This window comes from Pagrus major, chromosome 11, assembly GCF_040436345.1.
Source record: "Pagrus major chromosome 11, Pma_NU_1.0".
Taxonomy (NCBI): domain Eukaryota; kingdom Metazoa; phylum Chordata; class Actinopteri; order Spariformes; family Sparidae; genus Pagrus; species Pagrus major.
Window position 1 is genome coordinate 35,870,369 of NC_133225.1, and position 17,427 is coordinate 35,887,795.

The window sequence follows — 17,427 nt, forward strand, 5'->3', positions numbered from 1 at the left end:
TCGGTACCCACCGGAAACACCAGCCACAACGAGCCAAAGCTATCCGCCAAACCAAACCATTACCATCAACCTGTAAACCTATACCCCAGTTTTTAAACCTAAACACACACAGTAAATGCTCTAACTTAGCTTAGTTTTGCATACATACACAAACATCTGTTTTAAAACGAGAAGACGACACCGTGCAGCTACTCTGGCCGTAGCCGTATGTCCGTGGCCTACCGCTAAACCTGGCAACATACAGCTTTTAATGAGCTGAATACAACTCAGTTGTGCCTCTTCTTGAAAACAGGATGCTTGGATGTAACTCTCTAACTTCAAAAGGATCCCTGACGACCCCCCAAAATATGTTACGGACTAGCGAGTCTAGAGAGATTCGAGTAAACGTAACATGTTCTAGTCCTAACCAGGAGTGTCTGAGAAGGAGAAAGAATGTGGGAAAGAAGCAGGGCGGAGATGGACTGGTTTTCACCTAGAGAAAAGTGTGGAGGTGGTCTTCCAGGACGACACCGCCGCCAGCTCAGACCTGTGCTCTCTCTGGAGCGGCGAGCTCGTTCTTTGGTTTTCAGTTCAAAGTTTTTAAAAGAATGATGGTGGGTGGGTCTTCGTGCACCAGGCTGGTTCTCAGGAGGGTAAGGTGTGTCTCGTCTTCAGTCTTCAGTCGGCGTCTTCAGCGTGGCGCTCACTCAGGCTACCACACAGCCCAGCCCGCCCCCCCCCCCCCCCCCCCCCCCACACACACACACACACACAGGTGAGTCTCTTTTCTTTGATTCCAGGGGCGGGAGGCACATGCCTCATGGTCATGGTCATGGTCATCCCAACCTCAGCACCGCTTAACCACACCTCTTACATCTCTCATGAAAACCAGTCCATTAATTTGTGAAAAACAGAGGGAAAGAGAAAAGAAAGAAAAGGAGGAGCTACAATCCCTCTACTCCTAACATAAATGTCTGAGAGGAGCAGCATTTAATGGGATCATTCATGTGTAAATGTGTGTAACACAGATATGTCACACTTTTGTTTGTGGCTCAGGAGGAAGAGCAGCACTAATCAGAAGGTCATCAGGTCACATACTGAAGGCCTGCAGTGCTCTGCTGCCTACTCTGTCACTGTATGTGTGAATGACTAAGCACAGACTTACTGTATCACTCTTCATATGCAGGTCACTACCTTGCATCATTGTGAGAATGGGTGTAGTAGAGCATTTAAAGGGAGTTAATAGGGTAAAATTAGTTAGATAGCACAATGAAGTTAGTTATATTCAGACAGAAAGTTTTCTGAAATCTTATGTTTAAATACGCAAATGATGCAATGAAATGTTGAAAGTCAATACAGAAAGTGCTGAGATCAAAGTGACATGAGCGTGTTTTTCACTTAACACTTTGAGATCATTTTAAAAATAGTACAGACAGGAATATCAACAAGATACATTGGTGTTAGAATTACTGATGAAACAGAGACATGTGCATGATGTCATACAAATACATTCACAGTGAAACACACACATCCTCTGAGTACCTGTGTGTGTTTGTTGAAGTGCTTGGATGCCCAGTTCTCAATGTCAGTCTCTGAGGAGGGCTTTCTCAGGGTGAATTCAGGGAAAATGCCGCAGCTGGCACTCGGCATCATATTCCTGGCATTTCGGCTAGCTTCAAACTGGGCACAGGCTCCGAGGTCCTCCGACTGAGAAGACACAGAGAGGAAAATGTGAAGCAGGAAATCTTAGCCATCCTGTGCCACTGCTGCAGAAGTTCCCAGTCAACTCAGAGAGAGCTGCTGAGAGAGAGCTGCTCAGAAAGAGCTGCTCAGGGAGAGAGCTGCTCAGAGAGAGCTGTTCAGAGGGAGCTGCTCAGAGGGAGCTGCTCAGAGGGAGCTGGGATTAATACTGACGTGTTAATAGGTCAAAATCCACATGTTTATTTCAGACCAACAAAAAGTCCATTTACTCCTCTCTGTGTTGATTGTAACAACAACCTAAAGAAACAGCTGAGGATCAACAAACAAACAACAAGGCAAGAAAAGTTCTTCAAAAATCGCCATGAACATCACAGCTACAAGAAAACATCTCTGTTGTCTGCAGCAGTAAGTGACATCTGATCACAGGTGGTCACTCAGACACAGGTTAATGTCAGCTGTGAACTTACAGACTGAGAGCCAGGGGCGGACTGGCCATCTGTGTGTTCTGGAGAATCACAGAACGGCCAGTACTCCACGACGGCCGGTGGCCGCCACTCAGTCATCACCAGTTTTATTAATTAATTTATTTATTTATTTTCCTGCTAATCTACTGTTTCACATTCCAGTCTGGTAGGTGGCAACAATGCGTGTTTAAGTTGGATGCCAGCCGGCAGCCACCCGTGCCCACCAGCTAATTGAAGAAGAAGAAGGAGAAGAAGAAGAAGTAGTAGCAGCAAAGACGATAATTGAGTATCTTTGGTAGTAGTAGTGAAGCACTTATATGGAAAAAATATGGATAACATCTGTAAAAAAACGCAAAGAAAAGGGTGGGGCTGAGAAGGCGAGGGGAAAAAAATGCGACATTTAGAGAGTGAAGCCGCTAAATGTCGCAAACTAACTGAAATGTTCAGCAGCACAGCCAGCAGCAGCAGCAGCACTACGGCACAAGTTCACGTTAATATTAGCAGCATCCAAGAAGTGAGTGAAGAAGAGAGTGTTGAGGCCGGGACTCGTGGGAGACAGTTGTGCAGCCTCAGCATGGTGGGCCACCTGTGATGATGAGGGACAGAGAGATGAGCTGGTGGAAGTTCCACAGACAGATACAGGGCAAGTAACTCTCTTTCTCCCTCTCTCATGTCATGTTCCATTGACATGAGAGAGGGAGAAAGAGAGTTACTTGCTGGCTGATGTTAGCAAATGTTATTCAGGTGTTGCTACATTTTTATCTATACCCAGTTTGTGTTGCTCAGTACAATGCAAAAAATTAAATGAAATAAAATAAAGTGAAATAATGATTATAGTAGTTAAAACAGCTCCACTTTAAACATTTTAGGTGTAAAATGCCACATGCAGTAATATTAAGAAATAGGCTATATACTGTATATATAAAAAACTGTTGTGCTTTTACTTTTTAAAGTTTTGGTAACGTTACAGTTTTCGGATAATACTTACAAACTTTGAAGACTTTGAATACAGAAGTTACATTTGTAGTGGTGTATTTTCATTATTATTTGTGCAGTAAGTTAATTACTGCATAAATTAATTAAGATTATTGAGTAATAAAGTAATCATGGGATTGCATGGAATAGATGATATATGCTGTTATAATCAATTGGATACATAAAACCTGTTTTGTTTTTAAATCCATTCCATCATTTGTTTATTCAGGTTGAGCTTAGACCGAGGGCAGAGGATGACACCCACGCCAGCTCAATCTTAAATTACTTTAAGTGCCCCAAGTCAGACAGTCACAGCCTAGAGGTTTTTTTTTCCTCAGAAGAAGACAAAATACCTGACAGTACAGCGAGTGTTTAAACACAAAGATGGCACAGACAGAAAGTGGCTAATGTACTGTGAAGAGAACCATACACTGATTCATCATAACTCATACTATGTGTTGTGTGTTTCAGATACCTGTTTTGTATTGATTCAGCCAGAGGGACTGCAGTGTAATGAGACCTTTATTTCTTTGTGAATAGTATGCTCTTAACACAACATCTAGTCAACATCAGTGCTATTGCTGTAATTTGGATGGTATAGCGTCATGAGTCATGATTAAAGTATTGTGACATCCGTGCCAGGCGTTGATGACTTTCCGCGTACCGATTGTTGTGGGCCGGCCGAGTCAAAGTCCTGGGCTGTTTTGTAGTCCCAGTCCGTCCCTGCTGAGAGCTGAACACTGTGATCAGATCACTCAGGACAAACGGTGACAGCAGGTATGAACAGACTATTAAACGTTCAATACATCACTCATTCTGGCACATAGATATTTTCCAACTGATTTAATCAGTGAAAGGACTTGTGTTGAATCACAGCTACTACTACTCTTCAATACATAGTGGTCAACACATAAACATATGGACAGTTGACAAGAGACCTCACTGCAAGGGTCATTTAGTATCTTTGGCGCTTTTAATCGTACTGTATCACATGACCTTCAGTCAGTAGACATGGGTATATCACATCATCTCCATTTTAGTTGAGCATTTTAAGCTTGAACATCTATATCTCCACGACAACTGTGCTACTCCATTTGTTGATGAAGCTCCTGTGATATAAAAGGAACTGAAGCATTTCCTGTACTGGATCTATTATGTCATGATGTGTGTGTGTGGGCTAACAGGGGACCATATCAGACACTGATGGTGTGTGTGTGTGTGTGTGTGTGTGCTTCGGTGTAAGTGATGGCTGTAGATCCAGATAGGAACCAGCCACCACTGTGATGTCATTGACAGCATGCAGGTTTGGAGCCAGGTGTGAAGTCATCTGATGTTGTGTCACAGTATCGTCTGTGTTCATCAATAATCATCTTAGTTTGAAAGATCTTACATACCACATCTGCAGTGAATTGTTTGCAAATTAATGTTTTATTTGAATGTCACATTTCCTGACCTGAGACAACTGATCAGCTAATTAACTAGATAGCTGAAATCCCTTCGTAGTAAACTGATGGGTATTTATATCCAACAATGATAAGTGCAGTTTATCAAAACTCTACCTGTTATAATAACATTGTACTTGAAGTGAGCGCTGAAATCTGGGAACATGGTGACATCATGAGCAGTCAGACACACAAACAAGCTGTAAACTGATAGAAATGTAATAAAGTGAGTTCCAGCATGCATCAGTACCTGTGAAGGATGGAGGTAAGGCTCCGGGGAGGCCAGGTTGGTCTGGACTGAGAGGCTCTTCTCCAGCAGTGCTTGGGGAAAGCCTAGACGATCAAAGGTGCTGCGTTTCCAGTGGTGTCCATCACTCTGGGCCAGTGCCTCATCCTCACTGAACGCCCTCTGCACCGGTCCCGGTAACGGCAGAGGCACTGCCCCGTCGCTCTCGTAGCCGTCTTTGGAGCCGCTGCCCTGGGCCGCTCCCCCTCCCTGCCCCGAGTCCCAACTGCTCCTCTGTTTCATCACCTGCTGGGCCTCCCACGCCAGCCTGGCTTGGGCCAACATTGCCTCAGACGCTGTGCCTGCCAGCTCCCCCTCCAGCCCCGCGCAGCGTGCCAGCTCCTGGGGGAGAGACGGCTTGCGACTCTTGCGTTTGCGGTTACCTCCAGGAGAGAAAGGCCCAGGACCGCCTGTAGAGGAGGATGAAAGGGAATGGGTCTGGCTGGATGTCCAGGATATGGAGTCCTCATAAAGCAACCTCTGGCCTCCCTCTCCACCCTCCCCACTGTAGTCCAGCAGCAGGCGGGGGTCCCTGATCAGAGACTGGCTATGCTGCAGAGTATAGGACCCCCCATATGAGCCACCATAGCCCACTGTAGTGCCATAACGCAGCAGACGGTCAGCCGTCTTGAAGCGAGGGCTGGAAGACGACTGCTCCACGTACACCAGCTGCTTGACATACTCCTTCCCTACAGGACTGTACTCCAGACTCTGGGTCTTTTCCGGACACTTCTGCCTGGTCAGAACCAGCTGGCCATAGGGAGACTGGCCCTGCTTGGGGGAGTGATAGATGGGGGCCGAAGACTTGCGAGTGGGTGACTTGCCGGTGCCGTAGAAGGAGGAGGAGTCAGAGAGATGCATGTCCGTGGGAGGCTCCTCGTAGATGGGAGGGGGCTGGTACTCCGACGGCGGCTCCTCATACAGAGGGGGCTCATAGGCGTAGCGGGGCGAGGGAGGCTGCGAGTCAGCCGAGGAGCGGCGGTGGGTGCCCGTGCCGCCCAACTCAGCCCGCTTCAGGAAGGGAGACTGACGGCGGTCGGTGTACAGAACGGGGGAGCCGTCGGGTTCTGAAGGTGGGTTTCCTCCAGAGGAACGGCGGGTTCGTGAGGTGGTGCCCCCTCCAGAAGGAGGACCAGGGGTGGGGGGGTCGCAGGGGGAGTAACCATTTCCCTGGTGGGCCAAGAAGCTGGGCTCTCTGTCCGTCACCTTGATCAGCATCCGCTCCTTCGTACCTGTGTTCCACCTGAAGGGAGACGTCCTGAGAGGAGAGGAGAGGAGAGGAGAGGAGAGGAGAGGAGAGGAGAGGAGAGGAGAGGAGAGAGCAGATGAAATTATGTGTCAGGGGGCAGAGTGAGCTATCTGTCACATTCACTCTCCAGGTCCTTACAGGGTAATACTGTTTTTATTAAAGTCCAATGTGTTCTTCATATTCCAGTCTCCAGAAGCCCCAAGCTCCCAAACTGATCTGAAAAGACATTTTTTACATCCTTTTTAAGCTGAAATCTTCACTGTAGCGGTTTAGCTAAAGAGAATGCTGCAACATTGTTTTGCTATGAAGCTCCAGAAATGTTTTGTGGACAATGAAACTTGACCTGACTTTGCATCAGAATGGGGGGAGGAGATGATGACTACTGATGATTACTTCAGTAATCAGTTACATTCACTGGATGTTTGTCAGACAACAAGGAGAACGAGGATGGAGGGAGAGTGGTGTGGGATGAAAAACAAGGGGTGAACTGTGCGGGAGAGAGTCGAGTGTGACATCGGCTGTAGCATTGGCCACCATTGGTGTCCAAATGCTTCCACACACTGATTCCTGGGCTCAATAGTGGCAGTGTGAGTGTGTGTGTGCCTGTGGATGCTAATATGCATGTGTGTGAGAGAGAGGGAAACAAAGAGTGCAGGATGAAGCATCACAGGGCTGTCCTGGCATCTATCTGTCTCCTACCGCACAAGGATCACTGGTCTCCATTTATTCTTGAATTATTCACAAACACTTGACCTTCAACAACAGAAACAAAAAACAAAAAAAGAAAGGCTAAAAAAATAAATAAAAACCATGACATGCACCTGAAATATTGCAAATAAACGTCTCTCCTCCGTCTCTTCTCCACTTCTCTTCTCCACCACTCTCCCCACGGGGCTGCCTGCCCTCAAGTTCTCATCTCCTGGATTCTTCTGAGCCTAACAGCTGCAAACTACATTCCCAGCAGGCCCAAAGAACTTCTCCTCACTTCAGCGACACAAGGTCCTGCTAGTATTACAGATTAGTTAGCACCAGCAGCTGCGTCGCAAAGATTGCCAGCTAACTCTAGCTGCTATCCTTGCAAAGGAAAGGAGCGACCAGTTTCTTCCATCTGCTGTCTTTCGTCAGATCTTGCACAGCAAGAACAGCCCTGTTCAACATTGGAATCCCAACCGTCTCCTGCTTGACTCATCAGCCAAGGAACCACCAGCACCTTTTCTTCAAAGACTGGTAACATTGAACTGGGCTAGATAGCATAGCATAGCACGGCTAAGCACAGAACTGTTTAAATGTGTTCAATCTATGTGTTTGTTCACTGTTTGGGTGTTATTGTGATCTCAGGTCAGGTTATTGGTAGTTTGCTTTGCTACACAGCTAATTTGACGTAAGTTGAATTATGCTTCACACAGACTCAGGATCTTTGCATGCAACTAACCATCTTCTATAACCTGGCATCACGTCACACACACACAAGCACACACACACACACACACACACACACACACACACCTTCAGCCTGGAGCATATCACACCCACATGTGATATCAGTGAGCACATGATGGGATACCACCATTAATTCTTTGTTCTGCCAGACACGCACACACACACACACACACACACACACACACACACACACACACACACACACACACACCTGTATATAGTACATGTTAGTTAGTGTGTTTTCATCTTTGTGTTAAATAAAAGACTTTTGAACCTTCATGCTGTCCATTTAATACTGTACAAGAGTGAATGTTGCCAACCTCTACTCTGTCAAGGACTCCACAATCCTTCAACCATTACTAGCTGTTATGGTAATTTTGGTTGTAGTTATTAAGTTATTGATTAATCAGAGTTACAAACAGTTTAGTACCTTTTCTGAGACTGATTTGGTGAATTGGCTATCTTCACTTCTTCAAGGGTGGTGCCCCAAGGTGATCTAATGTAATTGGATCTTATTATTAATCATTTTTAATCAATTAATAATTATCCCTGATAATCATTCATTATTATTGATAGCCAAATTTAACCCAAAACTCCCTATTAATGTTGCATGAAGCACTACATAATGATGCCTCGTGTGAAGTGTGCACAACATATATAATATATATGTATATGTATATATATGTATATGTGTGTGTATATATATATATATATATATATACACACACACACACACACATATACATATATATATATACTGTAACAAAGCGCATTTCGTTACGTATATATATTGCACATGTGGTTAACGGTATCATTTGCACAACAACAACTCTCAAGCCATTGCAATAACTGCACATTGCCCTTTAGTCATAATAGCACTTTATTTAAGATTTGCACAGTACATTTTGCACATGCTTATTTGCACAGTTTTTACAGATATTTAAATGAATTTATTTATTGAATATTTATTGAGCCATATGAAACCTTGTGACCGTGGTTGGTTGCGTGCCGTTGGGCAGGTGCGGGAGTGCGCACTCGGCTCCGCCTGCAAGAGGAGAGGAAAAGTTAAGCTCCGCTAAAATTGTGGAGGTAATTGACGAGAATGAACCGTAAGCAAAGGTATTGGGGAAGATGTGTGTGTGCAATATCGCTAGCGGGTAAGAGTGCAAGTGGGTGCTGTAGTGCAAAAACGAGTTGTTTGTGTTTAACACTTACCTGTCCGGTCCTGTGTCTGCTCCAGGGTGCACGGGCCAAAAGATTCCCCCGGGGGCACAGCACAGTGATCAACGTGTTTATTTCTACATGTTGTAATTATATTTTATATGGGTATTTTGGGGCTAGCATAGCGGCAAAATGAATTATTGTAAATATTGTGTATTATAAGTAAAGAGGGAAATTGTCATTTGGTTAGTTAGCCATATGATTATATTTTAACTCACCTCTGAGTGGAAGAGTCCGGTGATTAAGCCTATTGACACAGTATTTAAGGCGCCATTTACCATCTGTCTGGGTTGCACGTCTGATCTCATAGACATATCACTATTGTTATTGCTGCTATTTTGGACATTCGATTGAATAAATATACTGAAATCTGGGAAACCCGACCATTGCCTGCCTTTTCTTCGGCATCATCCAGCTGCTCACGGGTCATCAATCTAACAAGTAGTGTCAAGAAGTTGGGGCCCATGCTGGAAAAACATGATGACCAGAAAGGCAAAACAAGATGGACAGGAGGAACCAGATGATGGAGCTTGCGCATCAGCTGACCCAGGTCCAGGCGCAGAGACAACAGCAGATGAGAAGCTGGAGGAGCTAGCAGGTCTGCTGAAAAATCTTGTTCGATCACAAACGGTAAAAGAACAAAATATGGAGAAAGAGTCTGTGTGTCAAGAACAGCGATGGAAAAACATGCAGCATCAGTTTTCGCAAATACAGCAGCAAGTAAACTTCATGAGAGAAGAAAACAGACATGAGTATGAAAACCAGGCCCCCAATGATAATGATGGTGATGAGGATGATGATGGTGATGATGATGATGGTGATGATGGATCTAGGTGAGACGACCTGCCAAAGTTTCAGGCCAGGGAGAGCATCCCTAGCCTACAGGGAGCCCAAACTGCTTCCGTTGTCCGCAGAGGATGACATTGAATATTTTTTGACTACATTCGAGAGAATGGCCCATGTTTGTCGATGGCACAAAGACGGATGGGCTGTGCATCTTGTTCCCCTACTCACTGGCAAAGCTCATAGTGCCTATGTGCTGATGGACATTAAAGACTCGGAAAACTACGATAAAGTTAAAGTGGCAATTCTGGAAAAGTATGAAATTACTCCAGAGACTTACCGAAGACGATTCCGGTCCCTGAGGATTGAGCCAGGTGAGACTCCACGAGAGCTATATGTTCGGCTGAAGGATCTGTTCTCAAAGTGGGTCAAGCCGGGAAAATAAACTGTGAAGGAAATATCGGAAACTATTATCCTGAAACAGTTTCTGAGGATGGTCCACCCAGAGCTGGAGGTCTGGATCAAGGAGCATGACACCAGGACAGCAGAGGATGCAGCTCGACTTGCAGAGGTCTTCATGTCTGCCAGAAGAGGGAGCCGGAATGCCACGTTCGGCTGGGAGAACCACCAAAGCTATCCAAGTAAGTCCTATGGGGGTGAACAGGGGTCTGGTCAGCCACAAGGTAGGGGTTTCTCTAACAACAGACAGTTTAATTCCCAAGCTCCAAGCCATACAAAAAAGCCACCACCCAGATCGGTCAAGCAGGAAGTCAGGTGCTACCACTGCAATGGTTTAGGTCACACCAAACAATATTGCCCAACCATTAACCACACTAAGCCAGCTCTCCTGTGTTCAGTCCCAAGGCCAACCAGAGCAGACACTGTGAGTAAGGCAGGCAGAACAGCACCAGTCTTGATTGATGGGCAGCGTGAGATAGCTCTACTTGATACAGTGTGCTACCAGACTTTGGTTTTGTCGAGTTTGGTTCCAAGAGAAAAGTGGAGTGATGACAGGTCAAGGATAGGCTGCATTCATTGAGATGAACATGTTTACCCCACAGCTGAGGTCTATCTGACAGCAGGAGGCCAGACTTTCCTTCTCTCTGTAGCGTTAGCGCCAACACTGCCATTCCCAGTTGTTCTTGGTAACGACGTTCCCACTCTTTATGATCTGGTGCAGTAGGCAGATCGTGAGGTTGACATGAGAGCTGATGAGGTTCAGAGTTCACAGGCAGAGTGTGAGTCTGACAGTTGTGGAGATGAGGCTGAGAGTGCAGAAACAGATCTAAGGCCATTACCAAATGAGGTTGTGTTGAAACCATTGCCAGTCAAACCCTGTAATGTCACCACAAGAGCACAGAGTGCAAAAGGAGTCCTCAGGGAGTTGCGGTTCTTTGGGGAAGACTGGGAGGCAGGCCCGGTAAAACCACCCAAGTCAAAGGCACAAAGAAGGAGAGAAAAGGTGCTCGGTGCCTCTAGGAGAGAGACAGAAGGCCCAACCAAACCCTCTGGTATGCCAGATTTGGACTTTCCCGCAGATTTAGGGAAGGTGCAAAAAGAGGACTCCACATTGAAACAGTGGTTTGAGAAGGTGACAGAGGTTGAAGGGGTTAAGCAGGGTAACTCAAGCGGCCTAGATGATGCCACTTACATGATAAGAGAGGGCCTGTTGTATCAGCGGAAGGGAAAGACTGAGGTTTTAGCACTTCCAGAACAGTTCAGGCATAAAGTCATGGAGCTTGGCCATTCCATCCCGTGGGCCAGTCACATGGCTTTCCAAAAGACTCTGCATAGGGTTGGAAGTAGATTTGTTTGGCCAGGGATGTATACCCAAGTCTCTCAGTTCTGCAGTTCTTGTGAAACATGCCAGCTCACCTCAGCTAAAGGAGTAGCACGCGCCCAGCTGCAGTCTTTACCAATCATAGACACCCCTTTCAAAAGAATAGCCATGGACATTGTAGGGCCCTTGGAGAGAAGTTCCTCAGGTCATCGCTACATATTAGTGATTTGTGACTATGCAACCCGTTACCCTGAAGCTTTCCCTCTCAAGTCCATCAAGGCCAGGCAGGTAGCAAACTGTCTATTACAGCTATTTTCCAGGGTAGGCATACCTAAAGAGGTCCTGACGGACTGTGGGACGAATTTTTTGTCCAAACTGTTGCAGCAGGTGTATCAGGTGTTAGGAGTCAAAGGCATTAAGACCACCCCTTACCACCCCCAGACGGACGGTCTGGTGGAACGGTATAACCAGACACTCAAGAACATGCTGCGCAAGTTTATCTCTCACACAGGTGCTGATTGGGACCAGTGGCTGCCTTACCTGTTGTTTGCCTACCGGGAGGTTCCACAAGCGTCGACAGGCTTTTCACCGTTTGAGCTGTTGTACGGCCGCCAAGTGAGGGGACCATTGGACCTGCTAAAGGACTACTGGGACAGCCCAAAGCCAGAGGGAGACAATGTAGTGGCATACGTGATCAAAATGAGGGAGAAACTGGAAGGGATGACAGCACTGGTGCATGAGAACATGAAGTCTGCTCAGCAGAGCCAGAAATCCTGGTACGATCGGAAGGCCAGAGAGCGGGTCTTCAATCCAGGGCAAAAGGTGCTGTTACTGTTGCCTACCAGTGACAGCAAGTTGCTAACTAGATGGCATGGACCATATGAAGTCACCAAACAAGTGGGTAAGGTCACTTATGAATTGCATATGCCAGAGAAGCTGAGAAAGTACCAGACTTTTCATATCAATCTGCTCAAAGAGTTTCAGGTTCGGCCGGAGCCTGTGGTGCAGCAGTTGTTTGTGCGTGCTGTTCAGGATGAGGACACAAAGGAGAAGTTTTTTCCAACAAACACCACTACGGCGGAGCCCATTGAGGTGGATGTGGCACATCTCTCTCCCGCTCAGCAGGCTGAGGTCAAGCCCCTACTTGACCCTGAGCTTTTCAAAGAGACACCAGGGTTCACCTCCTTGGTGCAACACAAGATTCGTCTAATGGAGAAGGTTCCAGTCCGGCAGAAGAGCTAAAGGATCCCCGAGCGTTTGATTCCTGTTCTGCAAAAGGAGATCAAACTGATGTTGGAGTAATGATAATCGAAGTCTCCTGCAGTGAGTGGTGTAGTCCTATTGTGCTTGTGCAAAAGAAAGATGGATCTCTCAGATTCTGCATCGATTTCAGATACCTGAATGCCGTGTCCAGCTTTGACCCCTATCCCATGCCCCGAATCGACGATCTGGTGGAGAAGGTGGGAAGAGCGAAGTACATCACCACGCTGGACCTGAGCAAAGGCTACTGGCAGTTAGCCTTGGCACCAGAGGCTAGGGAACTAACTGCTTTCAAGACTCCTTTCGGGATGTATCACTTCAAGGTCATGCCATTTGGGCTCCACGGGGCACCAGCCACATTCCAAAGACTGATGGACCACGTGCTGAGGGATGTTGGGGACTTCTCGGCAGCATACTTGGATGATGTGGTTGTGTTCAGCCAGTCTTGGGAGGAGCACAGGTTCCACCTGCAAGAAGTCCTACAGCGAATCAGAGCAGCCGGCCTGACCATCAACCCTCACAAGTGTGCGGTGGCTCAAAGAGAAGTGGCGTACCTGGGATACATCATTGGTTTCGGGAAGATCAAACCACAACTGGGGAAAGTGGAGGCCATTCATTCCTTCCCGGTGCCGACCACCAAGAGGAAGGTGAAAAGTTTCCTGGGCTTGGTGGGTTGGTACAGGAAGTTTGTGCCTCACTTTGCAGACAGGTCGGTCGTGCTGAATGACCTGACCAAAGCCTCAGCACCCAACAAAGTGCGATGGACGGAGGAGTGTGACAGAGCCTTCAAAGACCTCAAGGAGGCCATCTGCGCTCACTCTGTTCTCGACAGTCCAGACTTCAACAAGCCTTTCACCCTGCAGATGGATGCTTCTGGAGTGGGCCTGGGAGCGGTGCTGCTGCAGGAAGTGGAGAGAGAGAGGAGGCCTGTTGTTTTCCTGAGTCGGAAACTGTTGGACAGGGAGACAAGATACTCAACGGTGGAAAAAGAGTGCTTAGCCATGAAGTGGGCGATCGACACCCTCAGATATTATCTGTTGGGGCGACACTTTTTCCTGGAGACAGACCATCGAGCTCTACAATGGCTTCATCGCATGAGGGATGCGAACATGCGCATTGCTGGCTGGTACCTGGCCCTGCAGCCATACGACTTCACGGTACAATACAGGTCAGGGAAGTCCAATGTTGTGGCGGACTGTCTGTCCAGGATGTCTGAAGACTGAGGTACTGTTCTCCTTCGGGAGAGGGGGGAGGAAATGTAACGAAGCGCATTTCGTTACGTATATATATTGCACATGTGGTTAACGGTATCATTTGCACAACAACAACTCTCAAGCCATTGCAATAACTGCACATTGCCCTTTAGTCATAATAGCACTTTATTTAAGATTTGCACAGTACATTTTGCACATGCTTATTTGCACAGTTTTTACAGATATTTAAATGAATGTATTTATTGAATATTTATTGAGCCATATGAAACCTCGTGACCGTGGTTGATTGCGTGCCGTCGGGCAGGTGCGGGAGTGCGCACTCGGCTCCGCCTGCAAGAGGAGAGGAAAAGTTAAGCTCCGCTAAAATTGTGCAGGTAATTGACGAGAATGAACCGTAAGCAATGCAAAGGTACTGGGGAAGATGTGTGTGTGCAATTTCGCTAATGGGTAAGAGTGCAAGTGGGTGCTGTAGTGCAAAAACGAGTTGTTTGTGTTGTTTGTAACACTTACCTGTCCGGTCCTGTGTCTGCTCCAGGGTGCGCGGGCCAAAAGATTCCCCCGGGGGCACGGCACAGTGATAAACGTTCCGGGAGAGACCAAGTGGCAGGACAGGAAGTGGGGGGATTTTCAAATCACGGTGTTTATTTCTACATGTTGTAATTATATTTTATATGGGTATTTTGGGGTTAGCATAGCGGCAAAATGAATTATTGTAAATATTGTGTATTATAAGTAAAGAGGGAAATTGTCATTTGGTTAGTTAGCCATATGATTATATTTTAACTCACCTCTGAGTGGAAGAGTCCGGTGATTAAGCCTATTGACACAGTATTTAAGGCGCCATTTACCATCTGTCTGGGTTGCACGTCTGATCTCAGAGACATATCACTATTGTTATTGCTGCTATTTTGGACATTCGATTGAATAAATATACTGAAATCTGGGAAACCCGACCATTGCCTGCCTTTTCTTCGGCATCATCCAGCCGCTCACGGGTCATCAATCTAACATATACATATACATATATACATACACATATACATATATATTATATGTTGTGCCCATATATATATCGATGTCTAGCTCAATGTGCTCTCCAAAAAATCATCCTGGAGCATAAATGTCTGCCATGTTGGATTTGTGCTAATTAGCATAAACTGAAAAACAGTAAAGTGACATCTCCTTTTTTAAATATGACTCTTAAAACACCAAGTTTGGTATGCAGCATCGTGGGACAGAGTTAGACATTTCTATTACAAATGAGCAGGATCAGTCTAAAAACATGGCTGCTATCGGTCAAAATATCCTCGAAAAGGGCAGGGCTTAGAATAAAAATAACTCAATAACCATTAGTCCAATTATCATAAAACTCTGTAGTTGTCTTCAGGCTGAGGTTGGGAATAGGTCTACCAAGGCATTTTGAGCACCACCCATAGGGGGCACCACAAATACCAAAAATGTGTACCTCATAAACAGAATTTCACAAATTTTGCCAAAACCCTCTCAGCTGATTGAGCTGATTGAGCTGATTGAGCTTCATGAGCGAAAACAGCTAGAGCCAGCCTCATAGCCCAGTGCAGCTATATTCTCCTGTATTATTATTCCATTTTTCCATTTGCATTTACCCTCTATTTACTACCACAAACTTAGTCCATCCTGTATTTTCTTTTTACATTTCTGCTTCACTATGCAAATCAGCCTTCAAGGTCAGGTATTCTGTGGCAATGTACACTGATTCACTGACTTACAGTTTATGTATGAATTTGAATATGCTAGTCTAGCATGCCACAAATGGGTTTCATGCAATATACATTCTTGTATATTTCACGTATGTATATGATGTTGTTATGACCATCGTTATCTGATATCATGAAGCTAAAGCACATCCGTTTGAATATAGAATTAATGCATCAAAAATGTGGTCAAACTGTGGTCGAATAAATACACTCACATCATGAACTGATGCAATGTCATTGCTCTCTTTTTGTCATTTCATAGTGTGCAGCTCGCCACACAATGTGAAAGGTTTACACATTGTCCAGACCCTAACCCTAACCCCCAGACTACACAGTAAACACTATGTGTGTATGTGTGAGAGATGTTAGATACACGCATAACCAGAGCCAATAAAGAGTGTGTGGGAGCAGATCTCCCAGCCATCTGGACTGACAGTCAGCAGCTGTGCCACCAGGCCTGTCACCACACACACACACACACACACACACATATGCAGGATCAAAGATTTCAAAAAAGACAGACAGACTGACGTACAGACAGTAGCTTGCAGTGTAATTAGCAGAAAGACGCTGAACTGATTGATGGTTTTAACTCTTCCTGAATTGAACAGTTCTAGTGACGGACGTGTTTGAGGATGCTCGGCCTCACACTGCTATTGGCTTTAGTGAAGGCTGACCTCCTGCTGCTTACATAGCACAATCAATTCAACAATCACATTTTCTGTGACTGCTTTACCGCCAAAGCCACCAGTGTTTTGTAAAATGTAATGCTTTTAATGTGAAGGAGCAACAACAGGAAATGTTCAGCTTGCATTCACAGATAACACTCCAGCCACAGTTAGCACTCTACACAGTCAGACCTGTTGTTAAGTCACAGCATGTTTTACTACATGCTAGAACCTCTGACATGGATCTATCTGTCTGTCTGTACATCTGTCTGTATGTATGTCTTTTTGTACATCTGTCTTTATGTCTATCTGTCTGTATGTCTGTTTGAACATCTGTCTGTCTGTATGTCTGTGTGTACATCTGTACATCTGTCTGTCTGTACATCTGTATGTCTGTTTGTACATCTGTCTGTCTGTATGTCTGTGTGTACATCTGTCTGACTACATCTATCTGTGTGTACATCTGCCTGTTTGTACATCTGTCTGTCTGTACATCTGTCTGTCTGTATGTCTGTTTGTACATCTGTCTGTCTGTATGTCTGTTTGTACATCTGTCTATCTGTACATCTGTCTGTCTGTATGTCTGTTTGTACATCTGTGTGTACATTTGTCTGTCTGTATGTCTGTACATCTGTCTGTCTGTATGTCTGTTTGTACATCTGTGTGTACATTTGTCTGTCTGTATGTCTGTACATCTGTCTGTCTGTCTGTCTGTGTGTACATCTGTCTGTCTGTATGTCTGTTTGTACATCTGTCTGTCTGTATGTCTGTTTGTACATCTGTGTGTACATTTGTCTGTATGTCTGTTTGTACATCTATCTGTCTGTCTGTTTGTATGTCTGTGTGTACATCTATCTGTCTGTCTGTCTGTATGTCTGTGTGTACATCTGTTATCTGCTAGCTAACGTTAGCCTCAAGGGCTACAATGTTTACTGTTGCTGGATCTGTGAGACCCCTCACATTACCACATCACCTGAGTCCAACAGGCACTGCACTAGTATTGATTATCTCCAAGACCTGCTGCTACTGGAAGAGCGGTGTGTCTGTGCCAGTGTTGTAGCTGGAGTCTTTATTGTCGTATGCACAACAGTTACAGTTGCTGGCAATGAAATTCTTACATCTCAGCCTGCCTCCAGAAGCAAAGTCAGGGTTCCTGGAACTTTACCTACTTAAAAATTATAAAGAGGTCATAGAACAACTTTATTATTTGAGCAACATGTTTTGGCTTG

General features: G+C 45.6%; 1 protein-coding gene across 1 annotated transcript in view; it reads right to left on the reverse strand.

Moving 5' to 3' along the window:
* Positions 1–17,427, reverse strand: part of arhgap39 (Rho GTPase activating protein 39) — a 46,916-nt gene that overhangs the window by 13,562 nt on the left and 15,927 nt on the right. Inside the window, exons 3-4 of the mRNA XM_073475750.1 lie at positions 4,812–6,105; positions 1,522–1,686 (exon numbers count right to left, since the gene is read on the reverse strand). Coding sequence (XP_073331851.1) covers positions 1,522–1,686; positions 4,812–6,105 — 1,459 coding nt within the window. The remainder of the gene's footprint in view (positions 1–1,521; positions 1,687–4,811; positions 6,106–17,427) is intronic.